Source organism: Talaromyces amestolkiae, assembly GCF_001896365.1.
Source record: "Talaromyces amestolkiae strain CIB chromosome Unknown scaffold27.1, whole genome shotgun sequence".
Lineage (NCBI taxonomy): Eukaryota > Fungi > Ascomycota > Eurotiomycetes > Eurotiales > Trichocomaceae > Talaromyces > Talaromyces amestolkiae.
The window spans coordinates 15,083-31,776 of record NW_024468063.1 but is presented as its reverse complement, the minus strand read 5'-3'; the positions used below and the strand labels follow the sequence as shown (position 1 = coordinate 31,776).

The following is a 16,694-nucleotide window of genomic DNA, read 5'->3' as shown; positions in this document are numbered from 1 at the left end:
TTGACACTAAATCTTCACGCCATTTCTCAATCTATAATCCACTCCCATCACAACGGCATAAATCGCGTCAAGTGTTGGCGTATTCAACTTCAACTCCTTGGACTTTTTGTACGGATATCCCAAAATGACGTCTACTTCCAAGGGGCGGCCCGCGACGGTATCCGTCCTCATACTTGATCCGATAGGCGGCATCGCAAGAATCTTCTCAATTAGTCGATCGATTAGCGAATGCTCGAGAGTGCTAACGCCGCATGCCCTTCCAACGTCAATGACTTCACTCATTAACCTTCTAGTCATGGGCATCGCCTCAGGGCTGGATGTCAGCCAGCTATGCGTATCGAGCAGCGTAGCAGAAGTCAATGAATTCCAAGCCGCGTTCCATACAACCTTCTCCCAGCGTTGGAGGGGCATGTCTTCTAAAACTGTGAATTTTGTGCCGCCGGTAGTTAAAAGGGTTGAGAATGTTGAGAGACGGGTTTGCTCCGTTGAGGAAGGGGATAAGGGTGATGGGAATAGGCCGATTTGCATGTCTTCGCTTTTGGTGTGGTTGACGTAACCGGGGGAGGTTTGGGTTGCGCCTGTCCATGTCTTTTTTTGGTATTAGTAATAGTCAACGGAGTTTGTACGGTGTGTGATGACTCACGACACAGGTGATGATAGTAGCTTTGGGCCACTCATTTCTGAATGGTTCTTCATTTCCGACACCGTTCTGGATAATAACGATCGTGGACTTGTCCTCATCAACGGCGGGAGCAATCGCCTTGACGGCTGCATCTTGATCAATAGCCTTGTGGGCACAGACGATGTAGTCATAAGTCTGACCGGCTTCGGCGGGGGTCTTGAGCACTTTCTCGGGAATGACGGTGTGTTTGCCGTGGTTTTGAGAGTCCATAATCAAGCCCTATTCAAAAATCAGTCAATTGATCTATCTGGAGAGTCGGGTTTGGATCGTCTTCAACACGAACGTACATTGGCTTTGACGGCATCATAATTTGATCGCGCGACGACGCTCAGTCTGACATTTGGATTGCGGCTTAGGATAAAAGCGTAGAAAGAGCCGATACTGTCACATTTATATGTTAGATCAATTTGTCTCATTCTCTAATCGTGGTGAGAACATGTAAAACTTACGCCCCCAAGCCATAGAGAAGAACGTCTATCTTTCCATCGGATGCCATGTTGATTCAAAATAACTTGAAGATCTCAATATTGTTTACAAACAACTATCACATACTTTTTATTTTCCCGAAGAAAAGTAACATTGAGCAAACGGCATCGACTTGTCAATAAAAAGAAATATTCACTTCCCCGCACTGACAGAATGACCCCCGCGTTCGGGCGGTTATTGAGCGTGGGGTGACCCAAGGACGGCTTCGGCGGAAAATCGGCGAGAATCCCGATAGGCGATTGGCATGTTAAGACAAGCTACTGTTTTGCTCGTCGATGGTTGAACATCCTACAGATAGAATGGGGGTCCTGGATGTCAGTGATATTAGAGTGGACTACGTAGACGGCGATGCCTCAATCAAGAAGCCGTCATTAGAACGAGATCCATTTCAAAATCACCAGAAAAATGGAGTATAATGTTGCAAAGATAGAGCTGGCTAGGAACAGAATGATAAACGAAACGCAATGTTTTACAACTTGGCGATAAACGTGCTCAAGTCCCTCTCCAGGCGCGACGTATTAAGCAACTCCCTCCTCAATTCTGATATCTTGGTCGCACCGACAAGAGCCATATTCTGCTCAATCTCCTCACGCATGATTTCAATCATTCGTCGAGTGCCAGCTTCTCCGTATCCGGAAGCCATGCTGTACAGGAACGGTCGGCCCATACCAACGGCTGTAGCCCCCAAAGCAAGGGCCTTGACAACATCCGTACCTCGTCGGACACCTCCATCAATGAAAATTTGCATCTTCTTATCTTTGATGAGGTGAGGAGCATATTTATTGATTTCCAAAAGAGTGAGAAGAGGCGCCTGCGCGGTATCTTGCGAGCGGCCACCGTGGTTTGAGATTACGATGCCGTCGACTTTGTGTTTGTGGGCTAGAACAGCGTCTTCGACAGATTGAATACCTTTGATGACGAGAGGTAGGTCGGTGAGTTTGCGGATGTAGGATATTGTGTTCCAGTCGAGATAGGGTGCGACTGTGCTGGCCAAAGTTTTGGCGACTCCTTGTACGGGTTGGCCTTTGCCCCCAATACTGTTGTTTTGTTCGCCGACCTATAATTTATTGTCAATGATCAATTCCCAATTAAGCAGTTCGAGGAACATACATCAACATTAGCTTTCAATCTCTCGTCCCTCTCTCTCTTCCCTGTCACCGGCGAATCTACTGTCAACCAGATCCCCTTGACACCCGCTTTAACAGCCTTAAGTATAGTCGCCTCCGATATCTTCTCATCTTTGTGCATATATAACTGAAAGAAAATAGGCTGCTGAGGTCCACCGGTTCGCGCCTTCATAATCGACTCAATCGACATACTTGACCTCGTCGCACACAACTGCGCAATCCCTTCATGGCCCGCCGCCGCCGCTAGTGTACATTCACCCTGAGGATGCGCAAATTTCGCAATACCAACAGCAGAAATGTATATCGGCAGCGAAACGTCGTGACCCAGGATTTGTGTTCGTGTATCAATCTTGCCGACATCTCGCAGTATACGAGGCCGGAATAGGACCTTGCGATATGCGAGCTCAGCTTCGGCCTTGGAGTACTCGTCATCCGCACCAGCGGTGTAGTAAGCCCATGCGTTTTCGGCCAAGTGGCGCTCGGCAACTTTCTCAAAGTCGCGGACGTTAAGCATTGCGCTTAATGGTGGGGGACTGTCGGAATCACGTTTGTCGTCTTCTTGCACATTTTTCACGCCCTTTTTTGTTGATGCTGGTCGGTCAAGGGTTGCCGGGTCTACGGTTCCTTTGAATGCTGAGGCTGGGAGAGTTTCTTCGATGAGTTCAGGAGGGTGGATGGCGTCGTAGTCCTCTGTAGCATCGCGGCCGGCGCATTTAAGGATTACGCGGGCGCCGCCGGGGTGTTCGTCCAGGAAGTCTGTATTCTGTTAGAATCATGATTTTTTGGAATTAAAAGCAACCTCTCTCACCGGTTATATCGTAGACTTTACCCCGGACGGCGATCCAGCACGAGTCTTTGGAGTTATGCTGGGCAACGTCCGCTCCCGATATCTGCACAGTTTTGTTCTTTTCAGTCATGATGGAACTCGATTTTATCGGGATAGTACCACTCTTTGTCTATCAAGACGACAAGAAGAGACGAAGTCAATAGTAAAGACGGTGTAGAACAATTTATTTCAAGGCACAGCTTCCCCCCACGGAGCCCTTCTCCAACATTGGTGGGTCCGGTCTGTTTCCGTGGAGAGCAGCGTGGGGGGGACAGTCTAGAATCCGGAGAAAAATAAGGGTTGGCTAGGGTTCGTCTCTCTAGAATGACTCGACCTAGTTGACCATAGTATGTAATATCTTTGCAAGACGCGCGAACTAGAAACATTGTTGGTCCGATGTGGCTCTTACAGAACCTAATTCATGGTGTTAGGGCATACATTTCGGGCCGGGCCTTGGTTGGCTTTTAAAGGCTGTACTAGTAATTCAGGTGATATGATATGCAATAGAGCTAAATGAATTTGTATAAACACTTACGACTCTAACGACTTCCCAGAAATTGGACACCGAGTATTATAGAGTTTAATTTGGGTCTACTTACGATAACCAAATAACTAGATGTCCGACATTCAAATATATGGTGAAATAAACACGATGACTGATCTAAAACTGACAATACTAATCATTTATCTATATACTTTTGTGTTATTCATCGCGCATTTGTAATCCCTGTTGCTCACAGAATATACGTACGTGCTACGTAAAATGTTGGTAAAAATGACTAGAAGTGAAACTGCATCGCTAGAATGGGGCCAAATCATACCCCATTATACAATTTAGGAAATTGCCGCTGTCTAAGTTGCAGCTGGATAGGGGGTGGAGATTAGTCCTATGGAAAATAAGGCTTGTAGATTAGATCGATAAAATTATTTAGTACGTATTTATATATCCTTTGATATTTCTCTTTCATTTATTTGACGGCACCGTGGGACAAATTGCATGTTCAAAAAACCTGCGAGCACTGTTTCCCTCAACAATGGCTTCCAAACTCCAAGCTCTAGCCCTATTTCCTCTACTAGGGTTCGCCGCGGCGGCCTGTCTCTCCTCGGGTGATCAAACCACAATCAACAACCTATTCAGCTCTGGAGGTGCAGGAACTGTCGTCCAGATATGTGCCGGTACAACCATTTCTGTCACTGGAACAATTAGTTTCACTGCTGATAACCAGGAGCTATCTACTTCTGGCTATCCTACTGATGATACCAGGGCAATCATTCAGCCTGCTTCCGGTAGTAATGTCAGTATGCTGCTTAGCGGATACGGGTATGATGGTTTGCGCGTCAGGAATATTCAATTTGATGGATTGCGGCCTAGTCTGGGGCTTGTTGGAGGTATCATCTTGTTATATTTTTTTTGGAGTTGAGTGATGCTGACTACATGCTGTAGATGGAGGTGCAACCATTGAGCTGGGCCAAGGCAGTAATGGCATTGAGATTTCCAACATCGTGTCTAGAAACGCTCGTGCATGGAGTTGCCTCCATCTGATCCAGGGTGGGACAGACACTCCATGCACAAATGTCACCATCAGCAACAATCAAATCGGCCCTTGTGGTAATGAGGGTTATAATTCTGCTGGTGTATCCCAGTGGGCGGATGGCATTTCTTTTGCGTGCCGAGATTCGTTAATTGAGAATAATTATGTATGACACAATATGTCCTTGTCTGAAGAATTCATTATACTTATTCGTATAGGTCGAAGGTAGTACGGATGGTGGCATCGTCCTGTTCGGCGCACCCGGTACAACTGTCCGAGGAAACACTATCGTCTCTTCAGCTACAGATTCCGGATTCGGTGCGATAAATATGGTTGATTATCTTTATGATGGTAGCTATGCGAATGTTGTGGTTACGAACAACACCATCACCGGACAAAAACTTTTCAATGCAGGAATCGCAATCGGAGCTTTTGCCTGGTCTTTCAACGATGATGCTTTCCTCCAAGGACCGGCGACAATTACGAATAATGTGTTTAGTGGTGATATTCCGTTTGCTATTGGAGTTAATGGCTGGACTGGAGGCCTTACAGTATGATATTATCTCCCTAAAACATTCTGCTACAATTCTTAACACGTCTAAAGGTTACCGGAAACGACGTCTCCGGCGTAAACAGCCCTTCATCGAATTATTCAGACGCAAATTCATGCGTTACCGCAACAAGAGATCTATGGGATCAAAGCGCGCATCTCGCCTACTACCCAGCCGGTCTTACAGGCACAAGCAACCTCCAAAGCGGCTTTGTTGCAGCAGACGGAAACTCCACTAATTTCATCTGCACAACGCCCTCTCTTCCTTCATCTGTCAGCTACGGCCTCAATGAACTCGCTGCCGCACCCAACACCGTGCTGGCCAATCTGCACAACAGTATCTTGACGCAGTACCAAGGGGACAACAATATCGTCACATACAACACGTCCACCGGAGATTATGTGGCCGTTTGGTCTTCGGGGCATACTTCGACCGTCTGTGAATCGGATGCAAGTGCATGTAGTTGCAACTTTCAGGGCGATGGAAATTGGGTTACTTATGTTTCTGGGGTGGCGCAATTCGTTACGAACACGGAAAATGAGGGGCAGTTGTTGACGTTCTTGAATAAAAGTCCGTGGATTGAGATTACCAATTCTGCTGGGCAAGTGGTGTGGGATACTACTGATGCGTGATAATCTACCTTTTTCTACGGATAATATGGCTTCACACAGCTCTTCATAAAAGCTTTGGATCAGAAACTTATTCTCTACTCTGGAATATCATGACAACAAGAATCTTTACATTACATCGCGTACGCCAGTGTAGTGGGTACCTGATCGGGGTACAAAGTAGGTTTCTGTGTTACAGTCGTTGGCCAAATCACTGAAGCATATGCTATACATCGGATTTTCCCTGGGTACTACCTATTTTTGGAGTGTAGTCCATATGCCCTCCCGAAAAGTTTGAAACCAATGTGAAGGGTATTTTCCACGTCGGACAGCATCTGGAAGAGTGGTGGCGAACACGTCAACTGCATATGCAAGAGAAAATTGCTTGCTTACAGCTCGAGTCATGTACAGTAATTTTTGATCTTCACATGTTTTCATGGGCTGCTGTGATCGAGGGATGTTGACAATAAAGCAAACTTCGCGCCACACTTGAAGAGACGAAAACTGTCATCAGCCACCCTATCTGAGAGTTTGTTTTGGGTGGATGCCATGATTGCGCATTCGGGATTACCGATTAGCCCTACCCTACGTGCCTACGCAAGAACCAGTGGGCCACAAAAGCAAATTTCCCTGCGGTGGCTGGCTGCAGTCCGATAGTGCGTACGTAGAGCTAAACATCAATCCCGACAGTCTGAAAGGCTTGACTCGACACGGCTAGGTCCAATAATTAGATACTTGCCGGTTCATTGTATGCAAAGTATCCCGACGTCTCTACCCGCAGTGGATCACCAGCAAAAATCAACACACTGTTTTTCGTCGAAGACAGACACCAACATTGTCCCTATTACTACTAGTACCATTGCACGGCTTACATTTTACTTTTGGTCGTTTCCTGTCGCTAATTACTGGTAAGCAATAAGATGTGTCCGATTTCGGGCGCAACATTTGCCAGCCATATGCACGGCCACGTTCGCAAGAAAATACCGGAAACAACTCTAGGAACACAAAATGTGGAAGCTGAGAGTGGATCAATAATTTATGCACTTTTCTATCTCGGCTAGATATACTGCAGAGGTACATCAGATGGAGCATTGCAGTAGGTGTAAAGGGACTTCATATTTTTATTTAAAAGCATGGTTAAACCACGAATCGTATATATGAGGACGGGCCCATGGACCTCAATTAAAATAAATATTGCAAAAAAATCAGAAGCTATTGTGGTTAATCTACAATGACGACCTCTCCTTTTACGATAACTGAATATGTTATCGATGGCCAGCATATCCGCGAGTATCCTCACGCCACGAAAACAGGTGATGATGTTATGAAGCTTGCGGTAAAGAGATATACACCAAAATCAAATCCGAATCCTCAACCAGGAGATGTTACAATTATCGGAGCTCATGGTAGTGGGTTTCCCAAGGTCGGTCATTCCACAAATATTAGATATGAGGGGCTTGTTGCTGATGTTCTTTACGGTAGGAAATGTATGAATCGATTTGGGAAGAAACTCTGTTCAGATTGAATGCTCAAGGTCTTCGAGTCCGATCGATATGGATTGCCGATGGCGCAAGTCAGTCCGCGAGTGGAGTAATGAATGAAGAGATTCTTGGGAATGATCGTAAGAATTCACACGGTATTCTGTTGGAAAGCGACTGACTTCTAGTAGCATCCTGGTTTGATCATGCTCGCGATCTTCTCTTTTTGATCAATCACTTCAAAGCAGACATGCCGAGGCCGATCGTTGGAGTCGGGCATAGTCTCGGAGCTGGGCAATTGTACGTTCAAATTCGAACGAACATGAACTTCATGACGAGATGATGATCAACTGACTAATGCAGGGCTTTACTATCTCTCCTGCACCCGCGTCTCTTCACATCCCTCGTCCTCATGGAACCCGTAATCGAGCCAGACAGCGTTACCGGCAAGGGACCCATATTCGTATCACTATCCCTTAACAGAAAAGACTCATGGCCTTCGCGGTCCGAGGCGGCAAAGTACTTCAAAAAGGCATACAATAAATGGGATCCGAGAGCACTGGAGAGCTATGTCAAGCACGGACTTAGAGAGGACTTGACGAAAGCTGACGGGTCGGTTATGCTTACTACATCCAAGCATCAAGAGGTGATTCAGTATATGCGACCAAACTTTCAACATAAAAGAGTACTCGATGCCGATGCAGATCCCGAGAGTCTGAAGACACATGATACCGTTTTCTATCCCGATATCATTGGTCCGTCGAACGCGATTTACCCGTTTTATCGATATGAACCTATTCTGCTATTCAAGCTCTTGGAGCATATCCGGCCATCGGTTCTGTATCTTTTTGGAGAGACGAGCCCGATATCGACCCCGGATCACCGAAAGGAAAAGATGGAAAGGACTGGGAGAGGAGTCGGGGGTAGTGGTGGTTATGAGACCGGACGGGTAAAGGAGGTGATATTCCCTGGCGCAGGGCATGCTCTTCCCTTTGAGGCTGTGGAGGTGGTTTCTGATGCGGTAGCTACGTGGTTGAAGCAAGAGGTCATACGGTGGAAAGAGGAGGAGGAGAGGATAAAGACAAATTGGGTGGATCTTCAACGTAAAGCGAGGACGTCTACTTCGAATGAATGGCCGGTTCAGTTGAAGACGTACTTTGACAAGCCCAAGAAGACGGGTTCAAAATTATAGAAGTATAGATATTATTTGGCTAACATTAGATACCCTGCTGTTTTAGTGGTTTGACTTGATTGATATAGACATCAACTTCGCGATAATAGACATGTATTTGGCTTTCTGGGAGCGTTCAATGTTTCGAAAGAGGCGTTTGTATGATAAGTTCGAATTCATGAAAACATAATATAGTCCCGATAATATCAAAACGGGTCTGACGGGTTGTTTCAGCTGGCCTGACATGAACACTCAACGATGGTAGTAAGTACGTCTTCCTGCCCAACAAAAATACAGCCAAAGCCCTACCCAGAAACAGAAGCCAACACCACAAACCCAAGCGTATTCTAACAGTGGTCCAAGAAAAATGACCTCAAATACCGCATACCAGCTATTCCAACCAGCCACGAATACCGTCAGTAAGTCGTCCTCGAACTTGATGGTCAGTAAGTACATACAAAACATACATATCCGCTGCATGAAGCGCAGAGTTTGATGGGCTGAACTTTGTCCTTGGAGTTCCAACGTCATCATCACCATAGTGAAACACAAACATCGACTTGTCAAACGTCAGTCTGGCATCTTTCAAGAACCCATCATGTTCCTCGTCATCTCCATTGTGACTGCCCCGAGGAAGAGAACGCGTCGAATCGAGCAAGGGATTTGGAATCCGACTATCAATTTTGTATTGAGTCAAGAAATGCTGCTTGTAATTTGAGTCGTTGGGGATAATACGTACGGTGGATGGTCAGAAGATGGATCAGGATAGAAAAGTAAGTCAATAGGAAGTTGACGGCTTTTGGCAGCACAAGTAGGATGCACAGATTCAGAGCGTGGTGCATCGACACGCGGCAGACGAGGCAGAGGAGAGTCATGAGTGGTAATAGACTCATCTTCATAGGACAAGAGAAGATCGTGGATTGAGTCTAGGTCCCTGGGTTCTTGTCAGCTTGTGCGGATTATCACCACGAGATACTTACTCGTATCGAGAGGGAGATTGACCACGATCAAACGACATCACTGTGTGCGTGTCCCTCTCGGTAACAAATTGTCGAACGACTGACGACGCATCCGTGTGTAGGATGTCCATAGGTATCAACATCAGATGGACGAAATACTCTTGTGGCCTTAGGTGTCTATGATCATGTGCTTTCAAAAAGAGAAGTCATAGTCTCTCAATTTACTGTCACAACAACTTCTTGAAAACGTTTCATTAACCCATTATCGATTATCTATCTATTTGTGACATCAAAATTCATCAAAGGAGCCCTCTCCAAGTGCACGCTCGACTCCATGCTTAATCATCAAGGACATACCAACATAAGTCATAAAACCCAAAGAAAAACATAACGCTCATCAATCAATTAAAAATACAAACCGACCATCAAATCATGACATTAACCCTTGAGTCCCCCCGTCGTTATTAACATATCCGCCCGTCCAGGCCTCGTGAGCCGATCAATCCCCAAATGATCCTTCCAATCGAGCCCTTTGTACACCCCAAACCCGTACAAAGGCTGCGTCCTCTCATTTGGCGGCGTGACAACCAATCTTGTGACAAGGTCTCGTTTCGTGCGTGGCTCGCGGAGAACTTGATCGTACAACAGCGGGCTCTGATGCAGGAAACTAATGAGATCTGCCAGTGTGGATATGTTGTGAGGTAGGTAGCGACGACGACGAGGCCAAATAACTAGGTATGAGAGTGTGTACAGGCCGCAAAAGGCAATCAGCACATAAAATGCGGTGAGGTCGGTGGCAATGCGGACTTGCTTCTCGGCTGTGTACCAGAGGGCGACGAAGACGCCGCCGCTGAGGATCGGCAAGGCAAGGAATAAGATGCTGACGAGGGAAATGTATGCGACTTGGTAGTGTTTGCCGACGAGAGCTAGAAACGAAACTTCGAAGGGGAGACACGCTGGGTAGGACAGGAGCAGGCTTCGTTCTGCCAAGGCGCCTTCTGGCGTGGACATAGATGCAAAGGGCTGGAGTGCTCGGTGGTACACGTCGATTGGCTGCCAGGCGAGGAAGAGAAAGTTACCGATCAAGCTGGGGATGAAGCTGAAGAGGAAATTGGAGGCGGAAAATCCGTTTGCTGCCGCTAGTGTTGGCAGTAGAGGCAGGAAGCCGTGGGGGATAGCTTCGTGGACGAAGCTCACGACAACGAAAGCGATGAACAGCGCCAGTAAAATGACGATCCAAGCGATAATGGCGTAATCTCGAAGAAACCAGACTGTCCATCGGAACCGAGAAAACGGAGAGTATAGTGTTCGTTCAAAAGATTCGTCTCGCAGGATACTCTGCTGTTCCAAGTCTTCAATAGGCCCCGTCCGTCCCATAGGCCGTTTCTCATTTCGTCGTGGCGATGCGGGTGCTGGTATGTCGCCTGTCGCGTATTCCTCCCCAATGCCGTAAAAGATATCTTCTTTATCCATAAGTCGCCAGTATCCAAGGCGCAATGTCCGCTGAGGAAGTATGTCTCGCACGGAAGCGGCTGTTTCAGAGCCTTCAAAGTCGCGTAAAATGTTGGATCGTTGAATAAGGGGGATTAAATCCGCGTGGCTGACTGGGTCCCAGCGTAAGCCGGTCCAGCTTCGGATAAATCGAGCCATCACCAAACTGAGACCGGCAACCAAAAATGCGTAAACACCGACGATCGACCAGCCAACAGCCTGAGAGGCGGTCCATCTCCATACACCATGGCTATTGATTGTATAGTACTTGGCCTGAAACAGACATGCGATCAGCGGCATGCTGAAGAAATTTGTCAGCCATATCGCCAACAAGCCAAATGCAACGAGTGGCTCGCCGTATCGGAAATGCGAAAAATCTGGAATGAGGTGGTTGCGTGAGAGAATCGAGAGGTTTTGAAGCACACCGGCTTTTTGTCGTTCGGACGCCATGATGCAGAATGGCATGACGCGGTAGATGGCAGCCTGAATGACCAGATTCCAAAGCACAATCAAGCCAGCCAGCAATTGAGGGAGATACTGCGTGATGAAATACTGTCTAGTGCCGATACCATCCCAGTCCCAAATGCCGCTATGTCGTTGTGACCACACATTGCAAAAGACCACCGCAGCAATCATCCACAGAACCAGAAAAATAAAAATCGCCAAAGCCCACGGCCTCAGAACCACAGGCACAAAGTCAAGAGGCGGATTGCGCGCATCGTGCACGCCAGGCTCAACGGCTACAAACACTGCTTTTCCCTGCTTCTCCGACAGACCTGTATTTGTCGTGGTTGTAGGTCCCTGACGACTTCCCGGCTTCCCAATTTCGACTGTCGTAGGTCCACTGCGATGATAATACCCCAAATTTTCGTCCGGCACAACCCTTTCAACCGGGTAGTCTGACCTGGTACTCACGACAGAACCATGTCTGCCCACACCAGCAACCTCCTCGTCGCGGGTCAACTGATCGATCGCAAACCGCAGGTAAGGACTGTCATCCACTCCAGGCGTAGTAGCACTAATATGTTTCCTCGGATCCTGAATCTGAGTCTGCGTTTGTCGAGGACTAATATCATTCACTTTCGTGCCTCCAAACCGCACCGAATTGGACCTTCCTGGCGGTAGCGGTGTGTTTTGGGCTGTCATATTGCCGCCGTCTGCTGCCGATCGAGAATGCTGAGCCACGTTGGCCGAAGAATGCTGTCCCGAGGAATTTTGTCCCGATGACGAATTGTTCATGTGAGACTGCGGAGTCGCATACCGCACAACGGTGACTTTGCTATTCTCCGAACTCCTGCCTGAAGAAGACTGGTCGGAAGGGAGCGAGAAATAATCGTCCGATGCGGCGACGGATTGTTGTGAGTTTTGGTGCGAGAGTTGTGGTTTGCTTGCTACCAGCAGTCAGTAAATAAACTCTACCGTCAATGGTAGGAGGGGGGGGTACGTGCAATTAACACTCTTCAACCTCGCAACTTCAGAAGTATTCATCTCGCTCAATCAACCCTAAGACTCGTTTGGCGGTACAACTCTTGGGGTACACTGGCAATGACAACACCAAGAATGTATCCATTTTTTTTCTGTCGCTAATGGGCCGCATTCCGATTTATTGCAGAATTTTCCTGTTGGCTGGGAGCTGTCACTTTCCACTGTCTTGGGTACGTAGACAGGTGGTTGGGTGCGGGGTGGCTGGTCTGCCCGTAGCTACGTATACAAACAACTTCCCAGCCACCGATGTGGCACCATACTACTGGTCACCACGCCACTTAATGTAAGGCGTTTGATATTGATGAATATTGGGTTTTATTATTGGTAGAGTTATTTATTTTATTTTCCTTTGTCTATGCATCATTTCGCAATTATTATGGATGGTGGCTGACATGTGTCGGTCGGGCCCTGTCCTCGTTGTATGGCTCGGCGCGGGCCGAGACCGAAACCTTAGTCTGCCAGCCCTAACCAGGGTCGAAACTAGGGGTTTATGACATTCAATTCTTCTCAGCTATGCACATGAAGCGGTCGTCACAGATGAAATCAGACACGCTCAAACCAAATCCTGCCCTCTTTCCCCATCTCCTCCTCATACCCAATGCCTACTTTTTGTGGTTTGCTGTCTGCGCCTACCACGAACTCAGCGGGATACACACTCGGCGCAAAGGCGCTTAGGTCGCCGTGATGCGAGGAATAGATGATGAAATAGTTGCCGCTAAAGTGCGAGAAGATGAGATTGGGTTCAGGCCATGTGATGAAGCTGCGGTCTGCGTGCAGCGTTTCTGGCCGTGTTTTAGGGTTGTGTGTGATGGTTAGGGATTGGTAGCCTGGGTGCGTGTATGTGCCTGCATATGCGGAAAGGGGGAGTGTTGGTGGGAGAGGTGGGAAGGGGAGGGAAGGGTAGAAATGAGAAATTGCGTTTTGGGATTTGGATTTTGTGCGGTTGATCGATTTTGTATTACTATCACCGTCAGCTATTAACCCACATAAAGAGAGGAAGGAGAGGCGCACTATGCATCCCAATTAAACCTCTTCTCAGCCGGCACACCCAATTTGTCGTCAATCAATTCAAAGGCAATCTTCTTTTCCGCAAAGTTTGACGTCACAGCCGTATTCCCGAGTATGGTGACAGCATACTTTATCTCTGGGAAGAGGATCAATTCCGCGCCAAAAGCGTTCATGCCGCCGGTATGTTCATAGAATTGATGTCCCTGATATACACCCGTGGTCCAGCCAAGGGCGTATGCCACGGGACCCGTAAACGGGCCTTCAGCGTCTGTCGGCAGGAGTGTGCGCGGTTCCCATATGGCTTTGTGCACTTCTGGTGATAATGGAGCTGTTTTGTACATGAGTGAGCGCGCCCATTTCGTATAATCTTGAACATTAGTAATAACAGATCCTGCGCCCGAGACTTCGTTTAGAGGCATCCATTCTACTTCTTTGAACTTTTTCTCACCCTTGTCATCGCCATCATCGGAATAAGGATACTCATACCCCCTCGCCAATTCTGGCTTTGCTGCCAGCGCATCCTCAAGACTGAAAAATGTCTCTTCCATCCCCAACGGCGTCCAAATATTTCGGTTAAGCAAATCGCCCAGCCACTCCCCCGTTACAGACTGAATAACATGCGACGCAACCACAAACATCAAATTACAATACTGGAACCTGGTCCTCGGCTCCGCGGTCAGCGGTAAATGGCGTAATGATCTTACAATCTCCCGGACGGCGATGTCGCGGCTCATGTTGTTGTGACCGTAGGCCTGGTCGTGGCGCGGTAAACCACTTCTGTGAGACAGGATGTCTTCGAGGGTGGTGTATTGCGTAGCATACTCGTCTGATAGGACGAAGTCTTCGCGGATCAGGTGGCTTACTGGTGTTGTCCATTGGATGTGTGGGTATTTATCGTTGTCGGCGACGAGTTGGGCTAGTATGGCGGCGGTAAACGCTTTGGTGGTGCTGCCTGCGTAGAATAGAGTTGATGCAGTAACGGGAGTGGAGGGGAAAGATGATATTCCGTACCCCTTTCTATGTCAGTCACTGTCAATCAATTGGAGGTGAAGCATGGGATACCTCAGTCCAGGTTTGGTCGCCGTCGACTACCCCAATGGCTACACCGGGGACGTGCCATTTTTGTATGGTTGAGTGGACGAACTTTTCGAAGGAAGTGTTCAATGGAGATTGGGACTGTATTGGGACTCTGCGGACGACCATTTTGTATTTTTTTCTGATATTGGTACTGACTTTCTGATGTTTGTGTTGGGGAAATGAGGACTGAACAAGATGTATATCAAGATGCGGGGTAGGCTTTAACGTTGCAGTCAATCAGTCAATTAGTGCAACAACAACAATCGTTGTAAGTAAATGTACAATCAATATGTTTATACAAGTAAAGAGAGAAGCTTTGAGATTAAGTTAAGTTGAAGCTTGATAAGAGAATTGTGGACCAGGCAGAAAGATAACCCCTCACAGTTGGAGTCGTTAGAACCAACTCATCCATGGATCTCATGACTCATCTTATTTCCATGTTATATAATAGATACCTAGGTATATTCCATCAATTATTGTTGCAGAAGTTTATGTACTCATCTTGCATAGAAGAAAGTAACCGTGATTCATTTTCGATATACACTCAGCCCACCACTCTACCACAATACATCTAATCAAATACCAAAATGGAAGCCCAATTCCTTCCAACGCCCAACCCAACCCTCCCCTTCTGGCTCACAGACCGCTCTCCTCTCGACCAAATCCGATCTACTCCCGATCTCCCCTCTGAATCAGACATCGTCATAATCGGCGCCGGATATGCGGGCATCAGTCTTGCCTATCACCTCTTAACATCTGCGCAAAAGTCAGGAACAGCGGCTGTACCGTCAATAACAATCCTCGAAGCGAGGACGGTATGTTCTGGCGCAACGGGGCGGAATGGTTCGTCTCTCCCATCCATGTCGATTGCAATGTATACATAAAACTAGATGCTAACAGAGGACAGGCGGCCACGTAAGACCAGACACCTACAGCCTCATCCCGCGATACATGCAACGCCACGGCATCGACGCCGCGCGCGAAGTCGCCGAGTTCGAGCTCTCTCACATCAAAGCTCTACAAGACGTTATCCGCGCGGAAAAGATAGAGGATTGCGACTTCCTACTTACGCGGAATGTAAATGTATATCTCAACCAAAACCGTGGCAATGAGACGAAACGTGCAATTGAGAAATTGCGTGAAATGGGCTGTGGGTTTGTAGATGATATTTTCGTGATGGATGATAAGGACGCTGAGGCTGTATGTCCTTTGATACCATCTTATTATGAAATGGGATTTAATGAATATATAGATCTCGGGAGTCAAAGGCGCAAAAACAGCATTTTCATTTACGGCAGGCTCAATATGGCCCTATAAATTCATCATGGGTTTGCTGCATGCTGTTTTGCGGCTTGGAGGCGACAAGGTGAACATCCAGACCACCACACCCGTCCTCTCTGTCTCCTCAACAGAAGGCGTACACATCGTCAACACATCCCGCGGCACAATCCGCGCGAAAAAAGTAGTCTATACGACAAATGCGTATACATTCGGTCTCGTCCCCGAATACGCACCCTCAATAATCCCCGCTAAAGGCATCGTAGCCCATATTTCTGTCGCAGATGGGAAAAGGCCACCACTGTTATCACAAACATATATCCTCCGTCCCGACGCAAGCGATGGCGCGGATTACATGATTGTGCGACCGGACGGAAGCATCATAATCGGTGGCGCGCACCAGATTCATACGTTTCCCGAAAAGGGTGCGCAGGGGAACGCAGAGTGGTACGGGAACATTGATGATTCGAGTCTTATAGACTCGACAAGGGAGTATTGGGATGGGTATATGCAGCGATACTTCCACGGATGGGAGGATACAGATGCGAAAGTGGAAAAATTATGGACCGGCAGTACGTTTTTCCTTCTTCCAAACCTCTCTCATATCTCAGGTATTGTTGTATCCTGACGCTAGAAGTAATGGGCTACTCATCCGACTCGGCACCACACATCGGCCAAATCCCTTCTCGACCAAACCAGTTCATAGCCGCTGGCTTCAATGGGCACGGCATGCCCGTAATCTTCCTGTCAACAAAGGGACTAGCAGAAATGATCCTCCACAACACGCCCTACACACAAACCGGGTTACCGCGAATCTACAAGACCAGCGCTGAGAGACTCGAAGCTGCACGGGTTGGGAAGGAAGGGGGAGATATCCTCCATTTCGAACAATAAACATATCATGTAGTAGATAAATATATACAAAGCGAAGTGAC

At 47.5% G+C, this 16,694-nt stretch overlaps 6 protein-coding genes across 6 annotated transcripts; 3 read left to right on the top strand and 3 right to left on the bottom strand.

Moving 5' to 3' along the window:
• Positions 1 to 6: 6 nt before the first annotated feature.
• Positions 7 to 1,178, bottom strand: BHQ10_009832 (uncharacterized protein; the record flags this gene model as incomplete). The annotated part of the gene is made up of 4 exons (XM_040882790.1): positions 7 to 588; positions 644 to 901; positions 970 to 1,063; positions 1,132 to 1,178. 4 exons carry the CDS (start codon positions 1,176 to 1,178, stop codon positions 7 to 9), a joined length of 981 nt encoding a protein of 326 aa, XP_040738334.1.
• A 459-nt stretch (positions 1,179 to 1,637) lies between these two features.
• On the bottom strand, positions 1,638 to 3,212 carry BHQ10_009831 (uncharacterized protein; the record flags this gene model as incomplete). The annotated part of the gene is made up of 3 exons (XM_040882789.1): positions 1,638 to 2,225; positions 2,279 to 3,051; positions 3,104 to 3,212. 3 exons carry the CDS (start codon positions 3,210 to 3,212, stop codon positions 1,638 to 1,640), a joined length of 1,470 nt encoding a protein of 489 aa, XP_040738333.1.
• Positions 3,213 to 4,155: 943 nt separating this feature from the next.
• Positions 4,156 to 5,836, top strand: BHQ10_009830 (uncharacterized protein; the record flags this gene model as incomplete). The annotated part of the gene is made up of 4 exons (XM_040882788.1): positions 4,156 to 4,510; positions 4,566 to 4,819; positions 4,872 to 5,204; positions 5,258 to 5,836. The coding sequence occupies 4 exons, from the start codon at positions 4,156 to 4,158 to the stop codon at positions 5,834 to 5,836; spliced, it is 1,521 nt and encodes a 506-aa protein (XP_040738332.1).
• A 1,207-nt stretch (positions 5,837 to 7,043) lies between these two features.
• Positions 7,044 to 8,482, top strand: BHQ10_009829 (uncharacterized protein; the record flags this gene model as incomplete). Its single annotated transcript, XM_040882786.1, has 4 exons — positions 7,044 to 7,235; positions 7,295 to 7,433; positions 7,482 to 7,590; positions 7,654 to 8,482. 4 exons carry the CDS (start codon positions 7,044 to 7,046, stop codon positions 8,480 to 8,482), a joined length of 1,269 nt encoding a protein of 422 aa, XP_040738331.1.
• A 1,376-nt stretch (positions 8,483 to 9,858) lies between these two features.
• BHQ10_009828 (uncharacterized protein) lies at positions 9,859 to 14,607 on the bottom strand (the record flags this gene model as incomplete). The annotated part of the gene is made up of 4 exons (XM_040882785.1): positions 9,859 to 12,298; positions 12,992 to 13,357; positions 13,426 to 14,417; positions 14,467 to 14,607. The coding sequence occupies 4 exons, from the start codon at positions 14,605 to 14,607 to the stop codon at positions 9,859 to 9,861; spliced, it is 3,939 nt and encodes a 1,312-aa protein (XP_040738330.1).
• A 461-nt stretch (positions 14,608 to 15,068) lies between these two features.
• Positions 15,069 to 16,653, top strand: BHQ10_009827 (uncharacterized protein; the record flags this gene model as incomplete). Its single annotated transcript, XM_040882784.1, has 4 exons — positions 15,069 to 15,324; positions 15,389 to 15,681; positions 15,734 to 16,331; positions 16,394 to 16,653. The coding sequence occupies 4 exons, from the start codon at positions 15,069 to 15,071 to the stop codon at positions 16,651 to 16,653; spliced, it is 1,407 nt and encodes a 468-aa protein (XP_040738329.1).
• Positions 16,654 to 16,694: the final 41 nt, after the last annotated feature.